The 18,126-nt window shown below is 43.9% G+C and overlaps 5 protein-coding genes across 9 annotated transcripts; 3 read left to right on the top strand and 2 right to left on the bottom strand.

Annotated features, from left to right (window-relative positions):
* The first annotated feature begins 88 nt into the window (after positions 1-88).
* Positions 89-1,019, top strand: LOC135431301 (TP53-regulated inhibitor of apoptosis 1-like). Its single transcript, XM_064686346.1, has 3 exons — positions 89-234; positions 373-520; positions 584-1,019. The coding sequence occupies exons 1-3, from the start codon at positions 191-193 to the stop codon at positions 707-709; spliced, it is 318 nt and encodes a 105-aa protein (XP_064542416.1). The 5' UTR covers positions 89-190; the 3' UTR covers positions 710-1,019.
* A 608-nt stretch (positions 1,020-1,627) lies between these two features.
* P32 (complement C1q binding protein P32) lies at positions 1,628-2,935 on the bottom strand. The gene is made up of 2 exons (XM_064687676.1): positions 2,644-2,935; positions 1,628-2,495 (listed from the first exon to the last, which is right to left on the bottom strand). The coding sequence occupies exons 1-2, from the start codon at positions 2,849-2,851 to the stop codon at positions 1,912-1,914; spliced, it is 792 nt and encodes a 263-aa protein (XP_064543746.1). The 5' UTR covers positions 2,852-2,935; the 3' UTR covers positions 1,628-1,911.
* A 66-nt stretch (positions 2,936-3,001) lies between these two features.
* On the top strand, positions 3,002-4,725 carry LOC135432156 (rRNA N6-adenosine-methyltransferase ZCCHC4). 2 transcript variants are annotated; one of them, XM_064687674.1, is made up of 3 exons: positions 3,002-3,417; positions 3,482-3,676; positions 3,729-4,725. In XM_064687674.1, exons 1-3 carry the CDS (start codon positions 3,032-3,034, stop codon positions 4,516-4,518), a joined length of 1,371 nt encoding a protein of 456 aa, XP_064543744.1. In that variant the 5' UTR covers positions 3,002-3,031; the 3' UTR covers positions 4,519-4,725. The 2 variants fall into 2 exon arrangements, with proteins under 2 accessions (XP_064543744.1, XP_064543745.1); XM_064687675.1 differs by having other exon boundaries at positions 3,195-3,417; positions 3,559-3,676.
* On the bottom strand, positions 4,536-5,556 carry Sec61beta (Sec61 translocon subunit beta). Its single transcript, XM_064687677.1, has 3 exons — positions 5,399-5,556; positions 5,127-5,335; positions 4,536-5,054 (listed from the first exon to the last, which is right to left on the bottom strand). The coding sequence occupies exons 1-3, from the start codon at positions 5,399-5,401 to the stop codon at positions 4,967-4,969; spliced, it is 300 nt and encodes a 99-aa protein (XP_064543747.1). The 5' UTR covers positions 5,402-5,556; the 3' UTR covers positions 4,536-4,966.
* A 721-nt stretch (positions 5,557-6,277) lies between these two features.
* Positions 6,278-18,062, top strand: Su(var)2-HP2. 4 transcript variants are annotated; one of them, XM_064687669.1, is made up of 10 exons: positions 6,278-6,596; positions 6,663-6,827; positions 6,905-7,060; positions 7,133-7,483; positions 7,934-8,086; positions 8,166-8,411; positions 8,485-12,681; positions 12,791-12,910; positions 12,971-16,485; positions 17,430-18,062. In XM_064687669.1, the coding sequence occupies exons 1-10, from the start codon at positions 6,542-6,544 to the stop codon at positions 17,832-17,834; spliced, it is 9,363 nt and encodes a 3,120-aa protein (XP_064543739.1). In that variant the 5' UTR covers positions 6,278-6,541; the 3' UTR covers positions 17,835-18,062. The 4 variants fall into 4 exon arrangements, with proteins under 4 accessions (XP_064543739.1, XP_064543738.1, XP_064543742.1 ...); XM_064687668.1 differs by having other exon boundaries at positions 12,788-12,910; XM_064687672.1 differs by lacking the exons at positions 8,166-8,411; positions 8,485-12,681 and having other exon boundaries at positions 6,287-6,596.
* The last annotated feature ends 64 nt before the right edge of the window (positions 18,063-18,126 follow it).

The raw sequence follows: 18,126 nt of genomic DNA, 5'->3' as shown, positions 1-18,126 counted from the left end.
AAAATAAACAGTAGAGGAAACTCAAAAGAAACAGAAAAAAAACACACACACAAAACAAGAAAAACAAATAAGTCATTTCATTTTTAGTACGATGTTAAAACTGTTAACATGAGCAAAGAATTTGATAGTTTATTTCAATTGAAATAACGGCACCGATGAAGGCATATTATAAAAGGTTCCTGCTGGCAAAATGAATCTTTTGAAAGGTGGTCACCGTACCAGTCGTTATCAAAGGTAAAATTTCTGATGCGGAACTATCGGCCTCATAATTATCGATAAGTTATCGGCAACCTTTCTGCAGCAGTCGCACGTTTTATTGGCATTATTATTTAACAAGTGAAATTTATCAATAAAAAATTAATCACTCTGCAGAATGAACAGCATAGGCGACGACTGCAATGAGCTGAAAAAGCAATACGATGCGTGCTTCAATAACTGGTTTTCCGAACGCTTCCTTAAAGGAGAAACCGATGATTCCGTATGTGCGCCCATTTTCAAGGTTTATCAGGAATGCGTAAAGGTGGGTGGTTCATTGCAAATAGACCCTTGTATTACTCATTGATAGCATGATATACCCCAACAGCGTGCCATGCGTGAGCAGAAAATTGAATTACGTGAAATTGAAACGGATTACAGCACTGGCACCGAATACGACAACAACACTACAGCGAGTGGGAGCAAACACCAGAGCGGCCAAAGCAAAAGTTGACCTCATTTAGCCGATTTAGGGCCGTGCCATGGTGATAAGATCAAAACGGATTCAGAGCAAGACATATTGAACAGCCGTGTGGTGCCTGATAGGAGTAAGGACGCATTCCCTGGGAAGCACAAACGCAGCTCCACAGTCTAAATGTATAAGAAGCTCGTGGCAATAGCGCCTTTTTGAATTGGCGCAGAATGTAAATTAATCGTTTTTAATTAAATTTATGTTAAGTTCAAACAATGCCAGAATTATTTAAAGTTCAAAGTTTGTATATATGTTTGTAGTGTTTTAATAAATAATTGAGAAATTATATAAATGTATATGTATAATGCTCTGCAGCTGATCCTGCTGCTCTCACAAACAATCAAAACAATTGAATTATGTATATAGAAAAATATATAAATATATATTTAAACAGATACAGGGAATATACTAGTCGGGCATAAAGAAAATCATCTTGGCCCCATTCATCAGAATTTGCCGCCAAGATGTAAACAACCCATATTTGCGTTTCTAATGCGAATGTTCTACTTTGTGATTCCCAGGAGTGCTTATCGAAACTCGGATCTTAAGGTCGGGTGCTTCCCGGCGGGGTAAATACTTGCCCGCCGATACATCAAATTCAGGCACGCATTTCATATATAAAGTCCACTGCATAATCAACTCAAAACAGAACTAAAAAAGATTTTAACTATTAACATGCAGCTTCTATCAACACTTTTGACATTCGTGCTGGTCTTCTGTGCAGTTTGCACGCAACTAATGCATGCGGAGCCCTTTGATTCGCGATCCGGTTTGGGTCAACCTAGGCGGCCACAAACATTGCCGCCAAATAGACCGCAGACTCCAAATTTTGGTCCATATCGCTGGTAATCAGTGGAAAGGATATGGATTCCCTACGTTTCCAAATAAAAATCAATAAAGTAATAGAACAAAACGAGTTGTATTTAGCTTAATCAAAGCCAGAGCATATGCCCCACTAGATAGTACATTAGCATATGCTCTTTGTTGAAATGCCAAAACATGATGGGCTCAATAGTTTGACTTAAAAACTAGTTTCAATTGAAAGCATACGTCTAAAAACACAAAGGATCAAAAACGTTTTTAGTTTGATGCGACTAACGATTGGTACTATATCTGCAGTTGCTGGTGAAAACTTAAAAAACTACACAACTTTCGCCTTAAAATTAGCAACGAACATTCAGCTTTTACTTGCCGGCTGTGAACTTGGAAAGTTTCTCCAGCAAGGCAATATAAGAGGTGTGCTCATGAGCTGTGGCCAGATCAGAGAGTTTCTCAGCAAACTCGTTGCTGATGCCCTTCTCCTCCAGAATATTCATCAATAGATCGTACAAATAGCCATCGAGCACATCTCCAGCAACGGCATAGATTTTGTCATTCCACTCGCCTTCGTAGATGGACATCTCTTCAATGGAAAACACATCATTGTACTCCCCCTCCTGCGCCTCACCATCCAGATAGGAGCAAGTAAACGAAAGAGTCGCGCTACCCCTTATGATATCTACTTCGAACTGGGGCTTGCTGCGCATTTCACCCAATTCCGGCTTGTCGGCATTGGGATTGATTTCAGGCTCTTCCTCGCTGTCAACTGTGTGGTTCACATTGAAGCTAACGACAACCTTCTCCTTGTCCGTCTGCTTGGTCAGCTCCACATCGGCGCCAGTCAGTTTTACGCTAAAGCCTTCCAATGTACTGGGAACAGTTTTGCCCTTTTGCACCTTACGCTCCGCAACGATCTCCTCGGTGAGAAACTCGACAAGTTCACGTTCAGCTATTGACAAAAAACAAACCATTAAATTAATTTCAAAATATTACCCTGGATGTTGTCAGCAATCCGTCTTTGAGGTTATGTAACCATGCAAGAACATTCGCCAATCTTTAAAGCTTGCGAGAGATGTTATTCTCAATGGGAGACTCACCTTTGGTGTGCACATTGCAGCCACAAGTGCAGTTTATGCTGGGCTTGTGCACATTCAACACGGTAACATGGTCACCACTGGCGCCTGTCGCCGCCGGCTTTTTGGTCATGTGCCAAAGACTACGGGCGAAATCACGTTTGCCTAATGCGCCATTTGCTGTACTGGCCAAGTTGGCAAATCGCATAGTTGCTGTCTTTAGGCTGTTCATCTTGTTATATAATATATCAACTTATTATGACAATAATTGGAAAAATGTGCTGCCGCTTCTATGTTGCAACTTGCAATGCTCTTACATATGCGGATGTCGATATATTTTATATCGATAAACATCGCGAGTTCCGCTATTTTGAAAAGTGGCAACGCCTTGCCAATTGGTCAGTTAGAGCAAATGAATAAGGAAATCGTCAGGGAAAAGCTTCTTCTACAAGTTGAGGAAGATGGCGCAGATGCCGCGGATCAGCATCCTTGCTGCCCGCACGGTCCCACAGTGCTATTCTATCGGCAAAGTGAAACTCCAAGCGATGGCTTCTATGCCTGCTCCGCTCATCGGAATCCCAAACTGTGTGATTTTCGCATGGATAAGATTCAATGGGAGGGCAACAGGCTTAAGCGCTTGCACAATGTTCGCGATTATCCCGAGTCAACGATGGACAGCGATCCCGATCCAACGAATCACCTAAAAGCACTTTCACAAGATGAAGTGCATGCCCAGTACTTTTTTGATCAGAAAGCCCTGGAATTCTTTGCGGATCAATGTCGCTTGCTTAAAATCAAGTAAGTAAGCTGCAGCAATTAAAGAAGGACTCCATGTAAATGCAACAACGTCTCTTTTATGTAGTCAAGTAGTTTGCATGGGCGCACCTCGGCTTCATTTCCACCTGCGACGTAACCACAAAATCCAATCGTTTTTGCTAGATTTCGACGAGCGATTTGGTGCATATCTCAGCCCGCAGGAATTCTGCCTGTACAACATGTGCAACAATCACTTCTTCTACAATCGAGAACCCTTTGAGCTGTTCCTCAAATGCAATAAGTAAGAACGCTTTCCATATCTAGGAAATTGATGCTACACACCTGCATTTCAGCAATGATCGCGTTTTAATTGTAACGGATCCCCCATTTGGTTGTAGAACGGAACTTATTGCTCATACGCTGCGCTCCCTCGTACGTCTGCACAATCGCATCAACTGCCTGCCCGCCACACCACTGTCCATATTTTGGGTATATCCATACTATATGACAAATTACATAAAGCAGGATATGCCGGAGCTCCAAATGTGTGACTATAAGCTGAACTACACCAACCACAGTCGTTATACGAATGTGGGCATCGCCCGACGCTCCTATGGCTCGCCAGTTCGCGTCTTTACCAACGTGCCGCTTGAGCTGCTGCAGCTGCAACCTGCAGAAGGCTACAAGTATTGTGATAAATGTCAACGCTACACAGGTATAGAGAACGTGCATTGCGATCGGTGCGGCAACTGTTGCTCACAGAACGGCCAAACCTATAGGCACTGTCAGTTTTGTGATATGTGTGTGAAACCCAATTATGTGCACTGCACGAACTGCCGCCGCTGCAGCCAGCGTGAGGGCCACGTCTGTGCGTTGTATCAGTCCATGCAGCGTTGCTGGCTTTGTGGCCAACGTGGTCACATTGAAACTAATTGTGGACTGTGGCTCCAACTGAAACGCAGAGATCGCCAGAAGAAGAAGGATCGGAAGGACCAGCAATACGGCTGCATTATTTGCGGCCACCGAGGTCACAGCGAACGCAAGTGTACACTTCGCTGTCGATACTTTAAGGAATCGCAATTCATGGGACAAGCTCTGATAGTAGCTCGTAATAAATCAAATCAAAAGATAAGAAAGTTATAGAGAAAATACATAGAAAATTGTTATTTTTACTCGTTTAATACCAAATTCATTTGTTCTTAACACTTTTTAAACTATTGAACTGCGTCTGTGAAGCGCGAAAGTAATGCACATGAACATGGCCACCATAAATTGTGGAATGGATTATCTGCCACAAACTTCAAACAAAAGAACTTTGCAGCAAAGTAAATAGAAAATTTTGACAAATTATGTATACAATTTAGTTTATCATTTAACGACGGGTAACTTAAGCTTAGACAATAATTAATTTCAAGTGGAAAACACAATGCCTCAACCAACGGAATGCAGATACCACAGTGCTAGCTGCGACGGTTCAATTGTTTTTGTTGTTGTTATTTTGGCAACTGTCTGTGAGAAATCTGATGACGTCGACAATTGTGTCGCGGTGCGTCCGTTGAGGTGAAAGTATTTATTTGCTACGATGAACTGTCTAAGAACGGTTGTACTTTCCCCAAATGTGCAGCATGAAGACAGAGGCGATGAACAGCAACGACATGACCAGAACTGGAACTGGACCACTATCAAACAAAAGAGCGAAAAAATAGTTTAATTTAGCGAACACAACTAATTCAGTTAAACGGCTCGCTTACACTTTAATGCCGGGAGAATCGTCTGTGTAGAAACGCCACATGCCACCAGTGCCTGCTCCGCCTGGAGCACGACTCCTGGCCGCCGTTGTTGTTGTCGTCTTTCGTTGTTTCAGAGTGCTGCCGCCACCAGCGCCAGCGCTACGTGGCGCCGACAGTTTGCTGGGCGAGCGTGATCCGCTGCCAACGGATGTCGAACTTGCGGGAGCAGGCTATAACAATAGACGGCACTTGGTTCGCCTTTTTATTTTTCAAAAAATATGATTTTTACTTACCATTTTAATGTATGTGTTTAATTTTAATTAAAGGCAAAATGTGCACTAAGTTCGTGAATTCTGCGTGCTGACCTGGAAAGTGTTGAAAGCGTTGGAATCAGTTTGACAACTCTTCGTGTCGGTTTCGTGTTCCACGTCACCTGCCATTCGCCCGTAAACGTAACTTTGACAGCAACTATTCGATAAGGTTTAATAATTTCGATTACAGTTCGCAGCGCGTCAAGCTGTTGTGTGTGTGTGCGTGTGTGCATACGAGCTGTACACAGATTAAATTGCTAAAGAATATACTTTGAGTATGCTCAAATAGGCGCGACGCAGACTGACAGTGATGACATTTGTAGTAGCTCATTGTCAAAACAACTTTATTTGTTAACACCTAAAAAAATTATACAACAAACAAAAAACAGTTAACAAAGGAAAATAAATGCATATGCTAAAGAAGAGATTGTGTAGATGCTTTACATTTGCATCCCCTGAGACACTAGGATAAAAGTAGTGCAACTGCTAAGTCGAAAAGTATGATTTGTTATTCAGAACCTAAATAACAAAGTATATAATGGTCTTAACAAATGTTGATTTCATAAAATGGAAAATGATTTCATTGAATGGACACTTCAGCAGTCATTCGGTTAAGTTGAGAATTGAAAATTAATACTTCAGTTACGCAAAGTTTTGGAGAAATTACCGGGTATTTTTTTGTAATATCACACAGTTTTGTTGAGAAATGGAGTGGATATTATTCATAATGTATTGTATGTTAAATGTCCAGTACGAATGAATATTGCGCGATTTTTAATTCTATTGATTCTTATCGATTTTTAGCTGTATGCGAACTATCGAATTGTTCTATCATTATCGATACCAAATGCTGCATATTCATTAAATTTTTCATGTGCGGTCCTCAAGCACTTTTTGCAATTGATATTGTATTCAATATTTAATTTAATATTGCGTGATGTGTTTATAAATTACAAACTCGCTTTCCATGAACAGCGTCCGATTTTGCTGCACCGTTGCTATGGTGCGCAAATTCATGCTACAAGCCGACAGTGACAAACATATACTTGAAGTGTAAATGCAAACGCAATAGGGCAAAAAAAAAAAGAACAGAAAAGATATATACAGACAAAACAATTTAATAATATGGAGGATATAGAAATAGAATATCTTGATGAGTACAAAGATTTGGTTCTGCCAGGTGAGTGTTCTATTTGCAATGTGCGCTTGCTGCCGATTTTTCAATTATCAATCAATTTTACGCAAGGCATCAAAACAAGCAGCGAAGGACGCGCGTCGAATCAAGCGTTGATGCGTTTGCCGCAACGCCGACGTATTTCGTCGGACTCGAGTGGTTCCTCGTCAATAGATCCGGATATTTTTCAGAAACTATTTGACGGCAAGTTTCTGGACGACGAGCTGCTCACTGAAAGTAAGTATACTTGCAAATACAGAAAAAATCTTCTTCATGCTTATTTCGTGCGCGTGTGTGTGTATGTATGTAATCAGGTGGCACAAATGCAAAGGGAAGATTTCGGCGTCGATTAAGTTCCTCATCGAGCGACTCCAACGATGCTCTGGATGCATTGTATAATCGACCAAGCAGCCAATTCAGAAATCATAGGCGCGATCGCTTAGAATCTTACGATTCCATAGATGATTTGGGTATGTAATGCGTTATAAGTAGTACACACAAGAGTTCATAACACCAACGGATTCGTTTATTTTTTGCTGAAGGTGATGCGCTAATGGGCCAAACACACAAATCGCAGTCAAAGTCGGCTGACTTTGCGGCAGCAAGGAAGTCACTTAGTGAAGGCTTGCATAGAAGCACTGGCAGCGGCATTGGCAAGTCGAAGAGTGCTGACTATAAGCTACAGGCAAACAAATCCAATTTGTCTGATCATTTAAAGCCACGGAGCAAGGCTGACATCTTTAAGACCGGCAATAGGCCCAACGGCAGCAGCAGCAGCAGTACATCCTCCAACACTCATATGCTGCCCAACAAGAAGAAAGCTATAACCATTATAAAAGCTAAGAAACCGAACTTGAAGCCGCCTAAGCACGAGCCAAAAGAGGATCCACTGCGTAAGTAAACCCCTTCAAACTATCTATATATTAGCGCTATGCTTTTTAAAAGAAATTTTGATTGATTCTGTATATTAACTCTTTTTCCTTAGAAAGAGAAAAATATAACGATCAAATTTAAACCGTGCTGAAGAAAACTATTCCGTCTGTCCGTTTTTATGCAAAACATTTTCTTGAGGAAACTGAAAAATTCCATCTTTTTGCTGTATTCTAGAATAGGACTTTTAGTTAGAGATGCATGCATTACTTTAGTATTGATATTTTTTAAACGATCTAATCATTAGCCAATTATATAAAGAACAAACTTTTGGCTGTATGACACGCTTGTTTTACCTCTATTATTTTTTGACACGAAAACGCATTGATCGTGATTGTTTGTATCATGAAATAATATTTCGATACTCGGTTAGCTCAGCCTTTAATTAAATATATGTTTTTTGCGGCTTGCAGATTTGCAGGACTTCTCAGATGACTCGGACAGCGATTCGTCTTATGAATATGAATCGGATTTTTACGGCTATGGCGATTCAGATGACGATGGCGAGGGATCTAAGCAGGTTATTGATATATCGACGGATAGCAGCACGGCTACATCATTGGCGGGTAAGTCAGCGTTAAACAACTAGTTGATACTGCCAACCCTCTGATTATATTTATAATGTGCGTAAAACAAACCGTGTAGACACTGTGACACCTGTTGTTTCCGAAGACGAGAGCCTGCAGCAGCAGCAGCAGCACATGCCATACGGCGATAATGAGCGACTGCAATTGTATTTAAATAATCTAAGTAGTGCCGAATCGCCACCATCTAAACATAAATACACAACTAATGCTAAGAAATCGCGTTCCCATGAAAAACAGTCTACGACTACAGCGCAAACAGATAACGATCAGGTTAATGATTCCCTTAATCAAGCGGAGGCAAAGGGTAAGTTTTTCCTAATTCCTTTTCATTTTAGCGTATTTCACATTTATCACTTATTTCGATTTAATCTTTGCAGCTGAGGAGCAGTTTGACGGCCCCTCCAGCAGCACAGGTCGACGGAAAAGCTGCAACGAGTCAGAAAAAACGTCTCGCGCCGATTACGTTGATGTTAATTTAACGTACGAAACCTTAGAGCGCTTAAGCCTCAGTCTCGCCGAACAAATCATTAACATTGATGTAGAGCGCTCCAAGGAGTTCGAAAAACGTTCCGCTTCCAAGCCGCGCAGCACATCTAACTCTAAACTAGTGGGCCCAACAGTTGGCTCTTCTTTCTCTAAAAGTCACGTTCGCAAGCTCACATACTCTAGCGAGAATTTAGATAAGCTTGCACCGAAGAAAACCGAGCTGCGTCGGGCTAAAAGCGACAGCGCTTTTCCGAAGCGTGGGCATCGTCAGCAGCCAAAGACCAGGGCCGCCACCACAGAGGAGCAGAACAAATGCGAGCCGCTGTCGCTGCCAACGTTAAGCAATGCTGAAACAAAAGAGCAAGAACCGAAAAATGAGAGTAAAATAGAAAAAGAAGCTCCCACGAAGCCAGAAAAAATAAAGCGCAAGCGTGGGAGACCGAGGAAGAAACGAAATATGGTGAAGACAGAAGTGAATGATGCTGTCTCGGAGAATCTGACTGAGCAGGCTAGTGTAGTTCCGTCAGAAAATGAAAATAAAACTGTCAAGGTGGACGAAGACATAAACTTGAATTTAACAACCGGCGAATCGGCGTATAAAACTCCTGAAAAGTCAAAAACGGCACCACCGCCAGAAGAATTAGGCTCTCCATGCGCTGCGTCGAAAAAACTGGCGGATGCAGAATTAAAATTTTCGAATAAAAATCAACAAGAAGAACAAGACTTTATAACAGCTCCAACCGATGAAGCAGAAACAAATAAGGAATTGAGAACTCAATTAGACCTCGGGGAAACAGAAGACAATTCAACTTCAGCGTCGTTTAAGCTTCAAGAGACATCAAACGATTCGTTCAAAAGCGCGTGCGGAGAATTCTTGCCTCACAGCCCTGCTGAAAAAGTAGAATTAACACGGGCAATTGAAGCAAAGGACAACATTTCCAGAAAACTAACCGTTGGGGAGAGACTGATGGATACGGAACTAGAAATTGATAAGAGCACACGTCTTGTCAATGTTGGAAAGTGCCTTGGGGAAAACAGTGTTAGTCAGAGCAAGGCGCAAGGAAGTGCTGGGCAATGCATAGGAGAAGACGGTGTCATTCAAGAACGTGCTTTTAAAAATGAAAGTGAAATTGTAAAAATGGGTGCAAATGATTCTGAAAAGGAAGATACCGAAGATACGGAAATTAATATGCGGGATACAGCTGACCAAGAGGGAACGGAGCAGCTAGCCCTGGACGAAATGTCACCTCAAGGAACACTCGATATTGAGGTGTCTAGAGATAGAGTGCCTGATATTGAAACATCCAATGGGAATGTGGATGAAAAAGTAACAGGGGAAGAACCTGTAAAAATAGATAAACCATCTGAACCGACATTGCCTATCAAATCGTTGGAGAAGAATACAGATAATTTATCTGAAAAGGACAAAGGTATTACTGAAAAATCTAAAGAAAGTAAAGAAAGTTTAAAAGCTGAGCTAGACATGCCTGAAGAAGTAACTACTAAAGATGATTTTCAACAAGCTGACGAGGAAACGGTTGATAATCCAGGTGATAAACCTCTATTGACAAATCCCATTACAAATATCCAAGCTGAAAATAACCATTCAAAAGCGAATAAGTCGGATAACCCGGAAAGCACAATGAAAACGCGACGCTCTGTATTGGCCAAGGCTAGTCCTTGTCCAGAGAATATGTCTCCCGTAAAATCGACAGGTCGCGAGAGTCGTAGCACAAAGCGATTGCTTAGAGGCGACACTAACTCGGTTGTAACCACCAGAACACAGTGGCGCAATAGCCCAAGGCTGTTAGAAAAGTCACCAACTGGAAGCGATGCGTCTGCAATATCGAAAGTAATCTGTAAAGATCAAAAAGAGAAATCTATCGGCGACCTGTTAGCCACAAAAACACCCCAAAAATCAAATGTTGAGAATAGTATAGAAAGAAAAACTCGGAAGTCCAAACACGAGATACCAAAACAAGAGGAATCCTTAAACGACAGGCCACAACGCAGCTCAAAACCGTCAACGTCTGAAGCTACTGAAAACAAGGAATCGGAAGCAATTGATAAAAATCACAAGAAGCCGAAACAATCGCCGGCAAGAGCTCCTAAACTCAATGATACTAATAATACATCAAAAGAAAGAAAATCTCGCAGGTTAAAGCATAGGTCAAAGATCGAAGAATCGCCATCAAATCAGATGGAAACTGAAATATCACAATCGGAATCTTTACATAATCCATCGGCTTTGATATCAGAATCCATTGATGAAGTCAATAATGAGGATTCCTCAACGAAGGCTGTGATTCAAAGTGTATCATCAGCATCTGAGAGTGAGGTTAATAACACAAAGGGAACTTATACTGAAATGAGTTCGACAGTGGACCCAGTTATTCTTTCATCTGCAGATGCTCAATTGGCAACAGCCGTTGAAGCTGAAGCTGTTTCAGAGCACGAACTCCCCACAACAACGGAATTCAATGATAAGCTAAAGACTCCTTCTAACGAGGACCAACCAATTCCAGAAAATCCTCTAGTTGTGGTTAATAAAGACGAAGCAACCTCTGAAGGACAAAAGGATACAGAAGAAGCACGCGCTTCCGACATTGTAAACAGCTTTGAGGAGTCAGCGAAGGTGAAACTTCGTGGAGTATTAGCTCGAGAAGTGAGAGATCTTATACAGGAGGCAAAGGAATGGGAAGGCGAGTCAATTGAAAGTCGTGGCCGATCCACTCGTTCAAGAGTGGAAACTCCAATTCCATTAAAAGGGAGACGCGTTAGATCAAGGGAACCAAAGTCCGCAGAGCGCCCAGCTAAAGATCAAAATAAAACCGCAGCAGAAACTGAACTAGCCCCAAGCCACAGTACAGCCAAGGAAGCGATCAAGAAAACCAAATTCGAAACGGCTGAAATCGTTAATGAACCAGCAACGCCACTTAAAGCAGACGCAAATGTTCAGTCGGAAGTTGAAAAAACCAGCAGTGATATTCAGGAATCAAATGCTGATGAACACATAGAGAAACCAGCTCCCAGATTTGCAAAGCAGAGGCGCAGGGCAGCCAAAAATATGAAAAATCAAACAGACACTGTAGAAACCGAACCAGTGCCCACTAATTCAGTTACGCCAAAGATTGCACCGACCAATAATTCCAGTACATCATTTCCAAGCACACCCAGCACATGCTCTTCAGGCAGTTCACGCCGTAAGCTGCGCGTTTTACTTAGGAAGGTAGTGCCACGCTCTAAAATTAATTTTAGCCAGAAACTTGAAAACGTACAGGAAGGCGATGAAATTCTTAACTCGTCTTCAGATCAGCAGCTTGAAGACATCGCCTTGAAACGAGTTTCTGTGGAAAATCCACTCGTCAATCGAGGAGATTCGGCTGTTAATGCAGATTCAGCTGATCAAGTTGTGGATAACATTGCTGACCCATGCACAGCGCAAGCTGAAACCGATAAGACAGACGTTGAGGCTGAAGGTTTAACTCAAAGTGAGCCGGATGAGAATTTAACGGATCTACCTACCGGTCAAGGTGAAGTTAACCTCGAAGGTGACTCATTTGAACCTGAAATAGACCCAATCCAGAAAATCGAAAAAGCTGCAGACAATACTTCGATTGGGAGGGAAGTGCCTCTTAGTGATAAGCAGCTAATTTCAACGGAGAATGCTGACAAGGAGTTGCGTCCAGAGAAGGAGCCTACTGACCAAGATCAACAGCAAACTGAGACAGAGGCAGCGAATGAAGAGCAGCAACAGGAGGAAAATTCTGTTGACGAGGATCAACCGCAAAATGAAGTGGAAATTGCTAACGAACAGCAGCATACGGAGAGCGAAGCTGCTGAAAAGAATGAGCAGCAAAATAATATGGAAAATTCATACGAAAATCCGAAACCGGAGAAGGAAGCTCTTGACGACGCTCAACAGCATTCAGAGGAGCAGCCAAAAGGAGATAATAATGATAATTCATGTCCGACAAAAACAACAGGTGTCACGGGAAATGTTGACGACGACGAAGAGAGGTGCACCGATTCCGTGAGCTCTAATCGAAAGCTCAAAAATCGCGAAATGGATGCCTCCCAGCCAGACGGTTAATAGCTATTACTAGAATATTACATATAAACATATCTTTTTACCGTTGCAGCTCGTTTTCTAATATTGAACCTTTTCTCTCGTAATCCGTTTTTCTCTTTTAGCAGCCGCCAAACGCAAGAAAATGCTGCAGGCAAAGGAATCAAACGGAAGTAAGGGAGCTAGTAGCATCACAGCTATGGCACCGCCAGCGCCGCCTAAAAGGGAGTTGTCTACTGGTAAAGCAGGTAAGGATCCGAGAGCTGCAAAAGTGTTTCCCCTGGTGTAAAGTAAATGAATCTTTTTAGTGCTGCGACGTCTGGGAAAGCCTTTGCAGGCTGATGTGCAGCCTACACAGAAGCGTCGGAAGCTCGCAAGCTCAACTGTAGAGCCTCAGGCCAAGGCTAGTGACAAGGAGCCATCTTCGATACGCAAAGCTATGGAGGAGCTAAGAGGCAAGGCTAGGAAACAAATGTTAACTGCAGCAGCTGACAAAGCGAGCACAGCGCATAAAAATGCCAAAAAGTCCTTGCCGCAAGAAGCCAAGCAAGGTTTGGACTTGGGTCAAACGGCAACAAAGCTCAGCAGGAAGCCAGAAGCAAACAAGACGCCGCCATTGAAATCGAGTTTGTCATCGTTGCTAAGCGGCGATGACTCAATGACGATAGACAACTCGGTAATAATTACCAAAACTGCAATAACAAATACAACGGAACCATTCAAGAAGATGGAAACACCATCAACTCCTATCAGTGGTATAAACATCTCCGTCTCAGTGGTGCCTGACGCCAATAAGCCGGTGAGTTCACCGCCCAAAAAGACGTTAACTCAAGCCGAAACTGTAAGGAAGATGATTTTAATGAACACACCCTCAAAGACGGCTGATGAGACGTTGGTAGCGAAAGAACCTGCAGCTCCAAGTGTTCCCGAAAAGACCATGGCACCTACAGACTCTGGCAAAAAGCTAAAAACCCGTAAATCGGAGGCTGCCGTAAGCACAACAGACAAGCGAGTCTCTCTACCTGCCAAAATATCCTTGCCCCGAATAGCAGGGAAAACAATAGCTCCTATTGAAGCTGTCAAGAAACCCCTATCAAAAGTGGAAACTGGTGAAAAATTGGAAACTAAACAGGCAGAACTGACAGCCGCAGGACTCTCAGCAGAAGTACTCCTTAACCACTTAACCACCTTCACCAGAAAATCCTTTCCACAGGCGCAAGCGAAAAAGTTGGAAGCAACTGCAGCACCTGCAGTCAGCACTAGCTTTGATGATAAGGAAATGGGGGTGTCTGGTGCAGCTACAGAAAAACAGTCTGAAGCGAAGCCCATTAACAAAATGGAATTGCGAAAAGTCGCTAACAAATCGTTTGGAAAATCCAAGTCAAAGGAGTCGTTGGCAACAGCAGTGGAACAACAACCTACTCCTATAGCAACGAATCCCAGCTCGGACTCCCGCGACTCGTCCAATGAGCGTACAAAGCGCTCTTCCCGCATGACAAAATTATCGCTGACGAATTCAAAGACTTCGACACCGGTAACACGCGCCTGCAGTCAAATACGTTCCACGACTGCCACGCCCACGATTACGCCTACACAACAACGCAATGCCTCCAACGAGCGACAGCAGCTGACATTGCCGCAACTAGTCGGGCAGCTGCCGCCAAAGCCGCAACGTCAATCCCGCAAGAGTCTCAAACTGGCCGCTGCTGAGCCTCAGGCGCCGCAGCCTGAGCCTCAGATCCCCGATGTGGTGCCAGTTCCGCAGTCGCGTAAGCGCAAGCTCCCAGCTAAGCCCGTTACGGAGTTAGCAAATGTTAAGCGTTCGAAGGAGCAGCCAGTCATACCGGACACATCAATTGCGTTCCCAGTGCGAATTACTGCTGCTTCCACTGCCACTGACATTGGCAGTGAAAAAGCGGTCCCTGTACTAGAACCGATTGCTAAAGCACCAGCACCTCCAATAACACCGGAAAAGCCAGTTCAAAAACCCAAGGAGCTGCAATTGGCTCCGCAGCCATTACCGCAGAAAGTGCGCAAGTTGCGCGTGCGTCTGAATCGAAACGTGATTAAAAACTGGGTTTTGGGTCTGCAACAAATAGAGGCACCACCAGAACCAGAGCAAGCACAGCCAGTGCAGCCAGTGGAGCCGCCAACAGCTATAGCTCCTCTACCCGAAACTGCCGCAATTCCACCGGCAAAGGAAGCAGAGCCAGTCATAACTAGAGCCCAGCCGGTTGCCGAAACGCAACTGCCCAAGGCTCCGTTTGTTAGGTCCATGCCCTTGCCAGTGCCGCTACCAGTTCTGGAAGTAAAAGCGGAGCAGGTAGAAATGGAAGAGCAACAACAGATCTTGCCCCCAGTGGGAACGGTGCATATGGAGGTTGATGTACCCGTTCCAACTCTATCACAAGTTGCAGCGAACATTTCCTGCTCCGTCAACACCTGCGCGGCTCCAACGCTTATTTCGATGGCGCCGACAACGCATACGGATATTAATGTGCCCACCACCACAAACAGCACCAGGAGCAACGCCATCAGCAGCACCACCATTAGCAGCACGACCATCAGCAGCAACGCCACCAGCAGCACAATTACTTCAGCGAACAGCTCAAGCGATCAGCACACGTTTGGTACAACGAAAATGTTTTCGTTTTTGTATCCGTCACGCTATCAGCGCTCCTACGGCCACGTGGGTCTTGACTTTTGCTGTCCAAACCTGGACGGGCCGATGCAGGCCATTGATCCGACACGGCTGCATTCGAAAGTGGAGGTGCCGGTGCTGGAGCTGCCACAGTACATGGTCATCTCGACAAAGATCATCTCGAAGCAGGACAAGAATATACCGCAAAAGGTGCGTGCCAAACTCGAGCAGCTGGCGGCCAAGGATGCGTTACCCTGTGCCATTCAAACAACGGCGTCGTCGACGACAGCTGCCATAGCAACGTCCACTGCGCCCGCAGCTACGCACGTGCCCAGTGCGCCGCCAAGTTCGAGCAACATTGAACCGCTGGCCAAGCAGCAGCCGCCACGTAACACGAGCTTGACCAAAAAAGTGCATCCGCCAAATGCTGCTGCAGCTGCACCGGGCACCGGGCACACAGTGGCAAGCTCACAATCTGTGGCCAGCCTGGTTCCGGAACTGCTGCAGCTACCGCCCATTTGCCCCACCGACAAGCTGCGGGTGGAGCTACAGACACGCGTTCAACTCTTCGATGTAGTGCTGCAGAGTCTGGCCAGGCGAGCTGTTTCAATGAGCGTGTCGGAGCGGCAGCAGGTCATAGAGAGTATTGTTAGGACAAGCACACTGCTACCGATTGATGTGGACGTGGGCACCAAGCTTCTGGAAAACTATGTTTATTATATAAATGCCGTCACCAATACCATTTCCGCGCCCTTACCACAAATCCGGGCCATTGTCAAGGCTACTACATCAACGCCCAACTCCACACCAGCCAGCACCAGTAACTCGGTGCTGGGCAAGGCACTGAATACAACTCATGCTTCACCAGCGGTAGGGGTAAACACTCCACCACTGGCAGCCGGTAGTCTGCGGCAGGCGGTATCAGCGCCAACTTACAAGCCCCCCGCCACCAGTCGACCCATTTACGATAAGGACAAGAACATCATTGGTTATCAGTACAAAACGCCTAAGTTAACCTTAGGCTCAACGCCAGTGCGTGCTCCAGCTGCGAGCAGCACGCCACGTGGATCAACCGCCAGGGGCTCTTTGCCAGCAGCATCGGGAATAGGAACACCAGCTGCAACCGTCACCCAACAGCAACGTTCGCGGATCCTCATGATGCCGACTGGAGCCAACAGCAAGGTAAGTGTGCTGGGAATTCCAGTTTATACCCTTGCAGGGGGCATTATTATTTTATCACACAAAGATGGTGACATCGCTGACCGCATAATGTATATACACTTGATAAGCCCATCTGTCTGCTTCTGTGCAAGCAAGTCTCAAAGTTGTAAAGACATTGACCCCCTTAAAAGAAAACTATTCTTTCTTTATATACCCTGTAATAGTTTTTTGCAAATTTATATAATGGTCAGAAGGCAGCATCCCGAGCCCATGAAGTTTTTTTTTTCTTGATCAGGACGGCAAGCTGAGTCGATCTATTCGTGTCCGTCTGTGTGAACGCTGCCTGTAGAATAAGAGTATCTGTTGTTTTGTTCTCTGATTTCCATAATTGGGATTTTAAAATATGGTTTTTTAGGCATAACTAAAAGTATGAGCTAGATATATCAAACTAGGTAGGCGGGTTCTTATGATATATACATATCAGTAATATTTTAGTATATGCACAGTTGGACGCTTAAATGTGAGTTCAAATCCGACAACAGCAGGCTATTAGGTATGGCAAACGCGTTCGTTTGAAATGAACGCAGTTATCGGCCAATCGATTTTTCAATGTATATATTCGATTATTCGGTACTGTTATGTCGCTTTTAGCGAACTTTTCGAGCTGTTAATTCACTGCCAAGCGACAAATGAACTCTTAAAACTTTGCGGGTAATGAAAAACTGATTTGCTTTTGCAGAGAAAAAAGTTGTCTACTCTATTTCTTGTTGTGAGAAAAACAAGATGGGGTTGCGAGGGGTGCATAATTTGCAAATACAATTTAAGGAACCTTGTGAAATATTAGAAAACCGAATGATGGGAAATTGCAAATGTCAGTTCAGTGCGAGATTCAGGGAATCTCGGTCACTGCCGACTAGAGCAAAAGATAAACTTCACAATTCTAACAGATTATTTGTTCATTGCAGCTTGTCGGAGCCAGCTCGGCGGCAACACCAGTTGAAGCTGCGAGTGTCGCGAAGAGAGTCGGGTCTGGCACCATTATTCCGTTTAACGCATCCCCAGCGCAGAAGACCTATGCACGTTCCACGAAGACCTCGTCGCACGTGGCGCCCACAAATTTGTCGACAGACATAGCGACGCCCGTCGGCGTAGTGAACGGGGTGCCTGTACTGGGAACAAAAGCGACATCTTCGTCTGCGTCGGCAGCACCCGCAATTGCAAGCAAAGAGGGCGGATCTAATCGTAATGTGTTCATCGTCAACCAGGTCCTCTCGCAGCCGGAGGAATGCATATTGCCAGATACGATTCGGGCGACGGATGCAGCTGCCGAGATAAAGGGCGAGGTGGAGGATGCGGAAATATTAACTTAAGCTAAAAATATTAAGGAAAAACATAATTATAAACAAAACATAAAACTATGAAAAGTATTTTAAGTTACTTTACCAAAAGCACGAAACCCATATTTCACACACAGAAAACATATGTAAAACATTTTTTGTGGGCTTCGTGAAAGATTGTTGAATTTCAGCTCTCCCATTTACCATAATTTTTTTAAAATAATAATATAACAATAACTTAGTAACTGGAAGAAGCATGAATGAATTTGGTAGATTTTTATTCAAATACATTTCTAAAAAGAAAACCAAATTGAAAGCTGCGTAT

Source organism: Drosophila montana, unplaced genomic scaffold, assembly GCF_035044405.1.
Source record: "Drosophila montana isolate Dmon_TW-CO22-7 unplaced genomic scaffold, ASM3504440v1 contig_3200_1, whole genome shotgun sequence".
NCBI lineage: Eukaryota > Metazoa > Arthropoda > Insecta > Diptera > Drosophilidae > Drosophila > Drosophila montana.
Note: the sequence above shows the minus strand (reverse complement) of the source record. Positions and strands in the feature narration are given on the sequence as shown.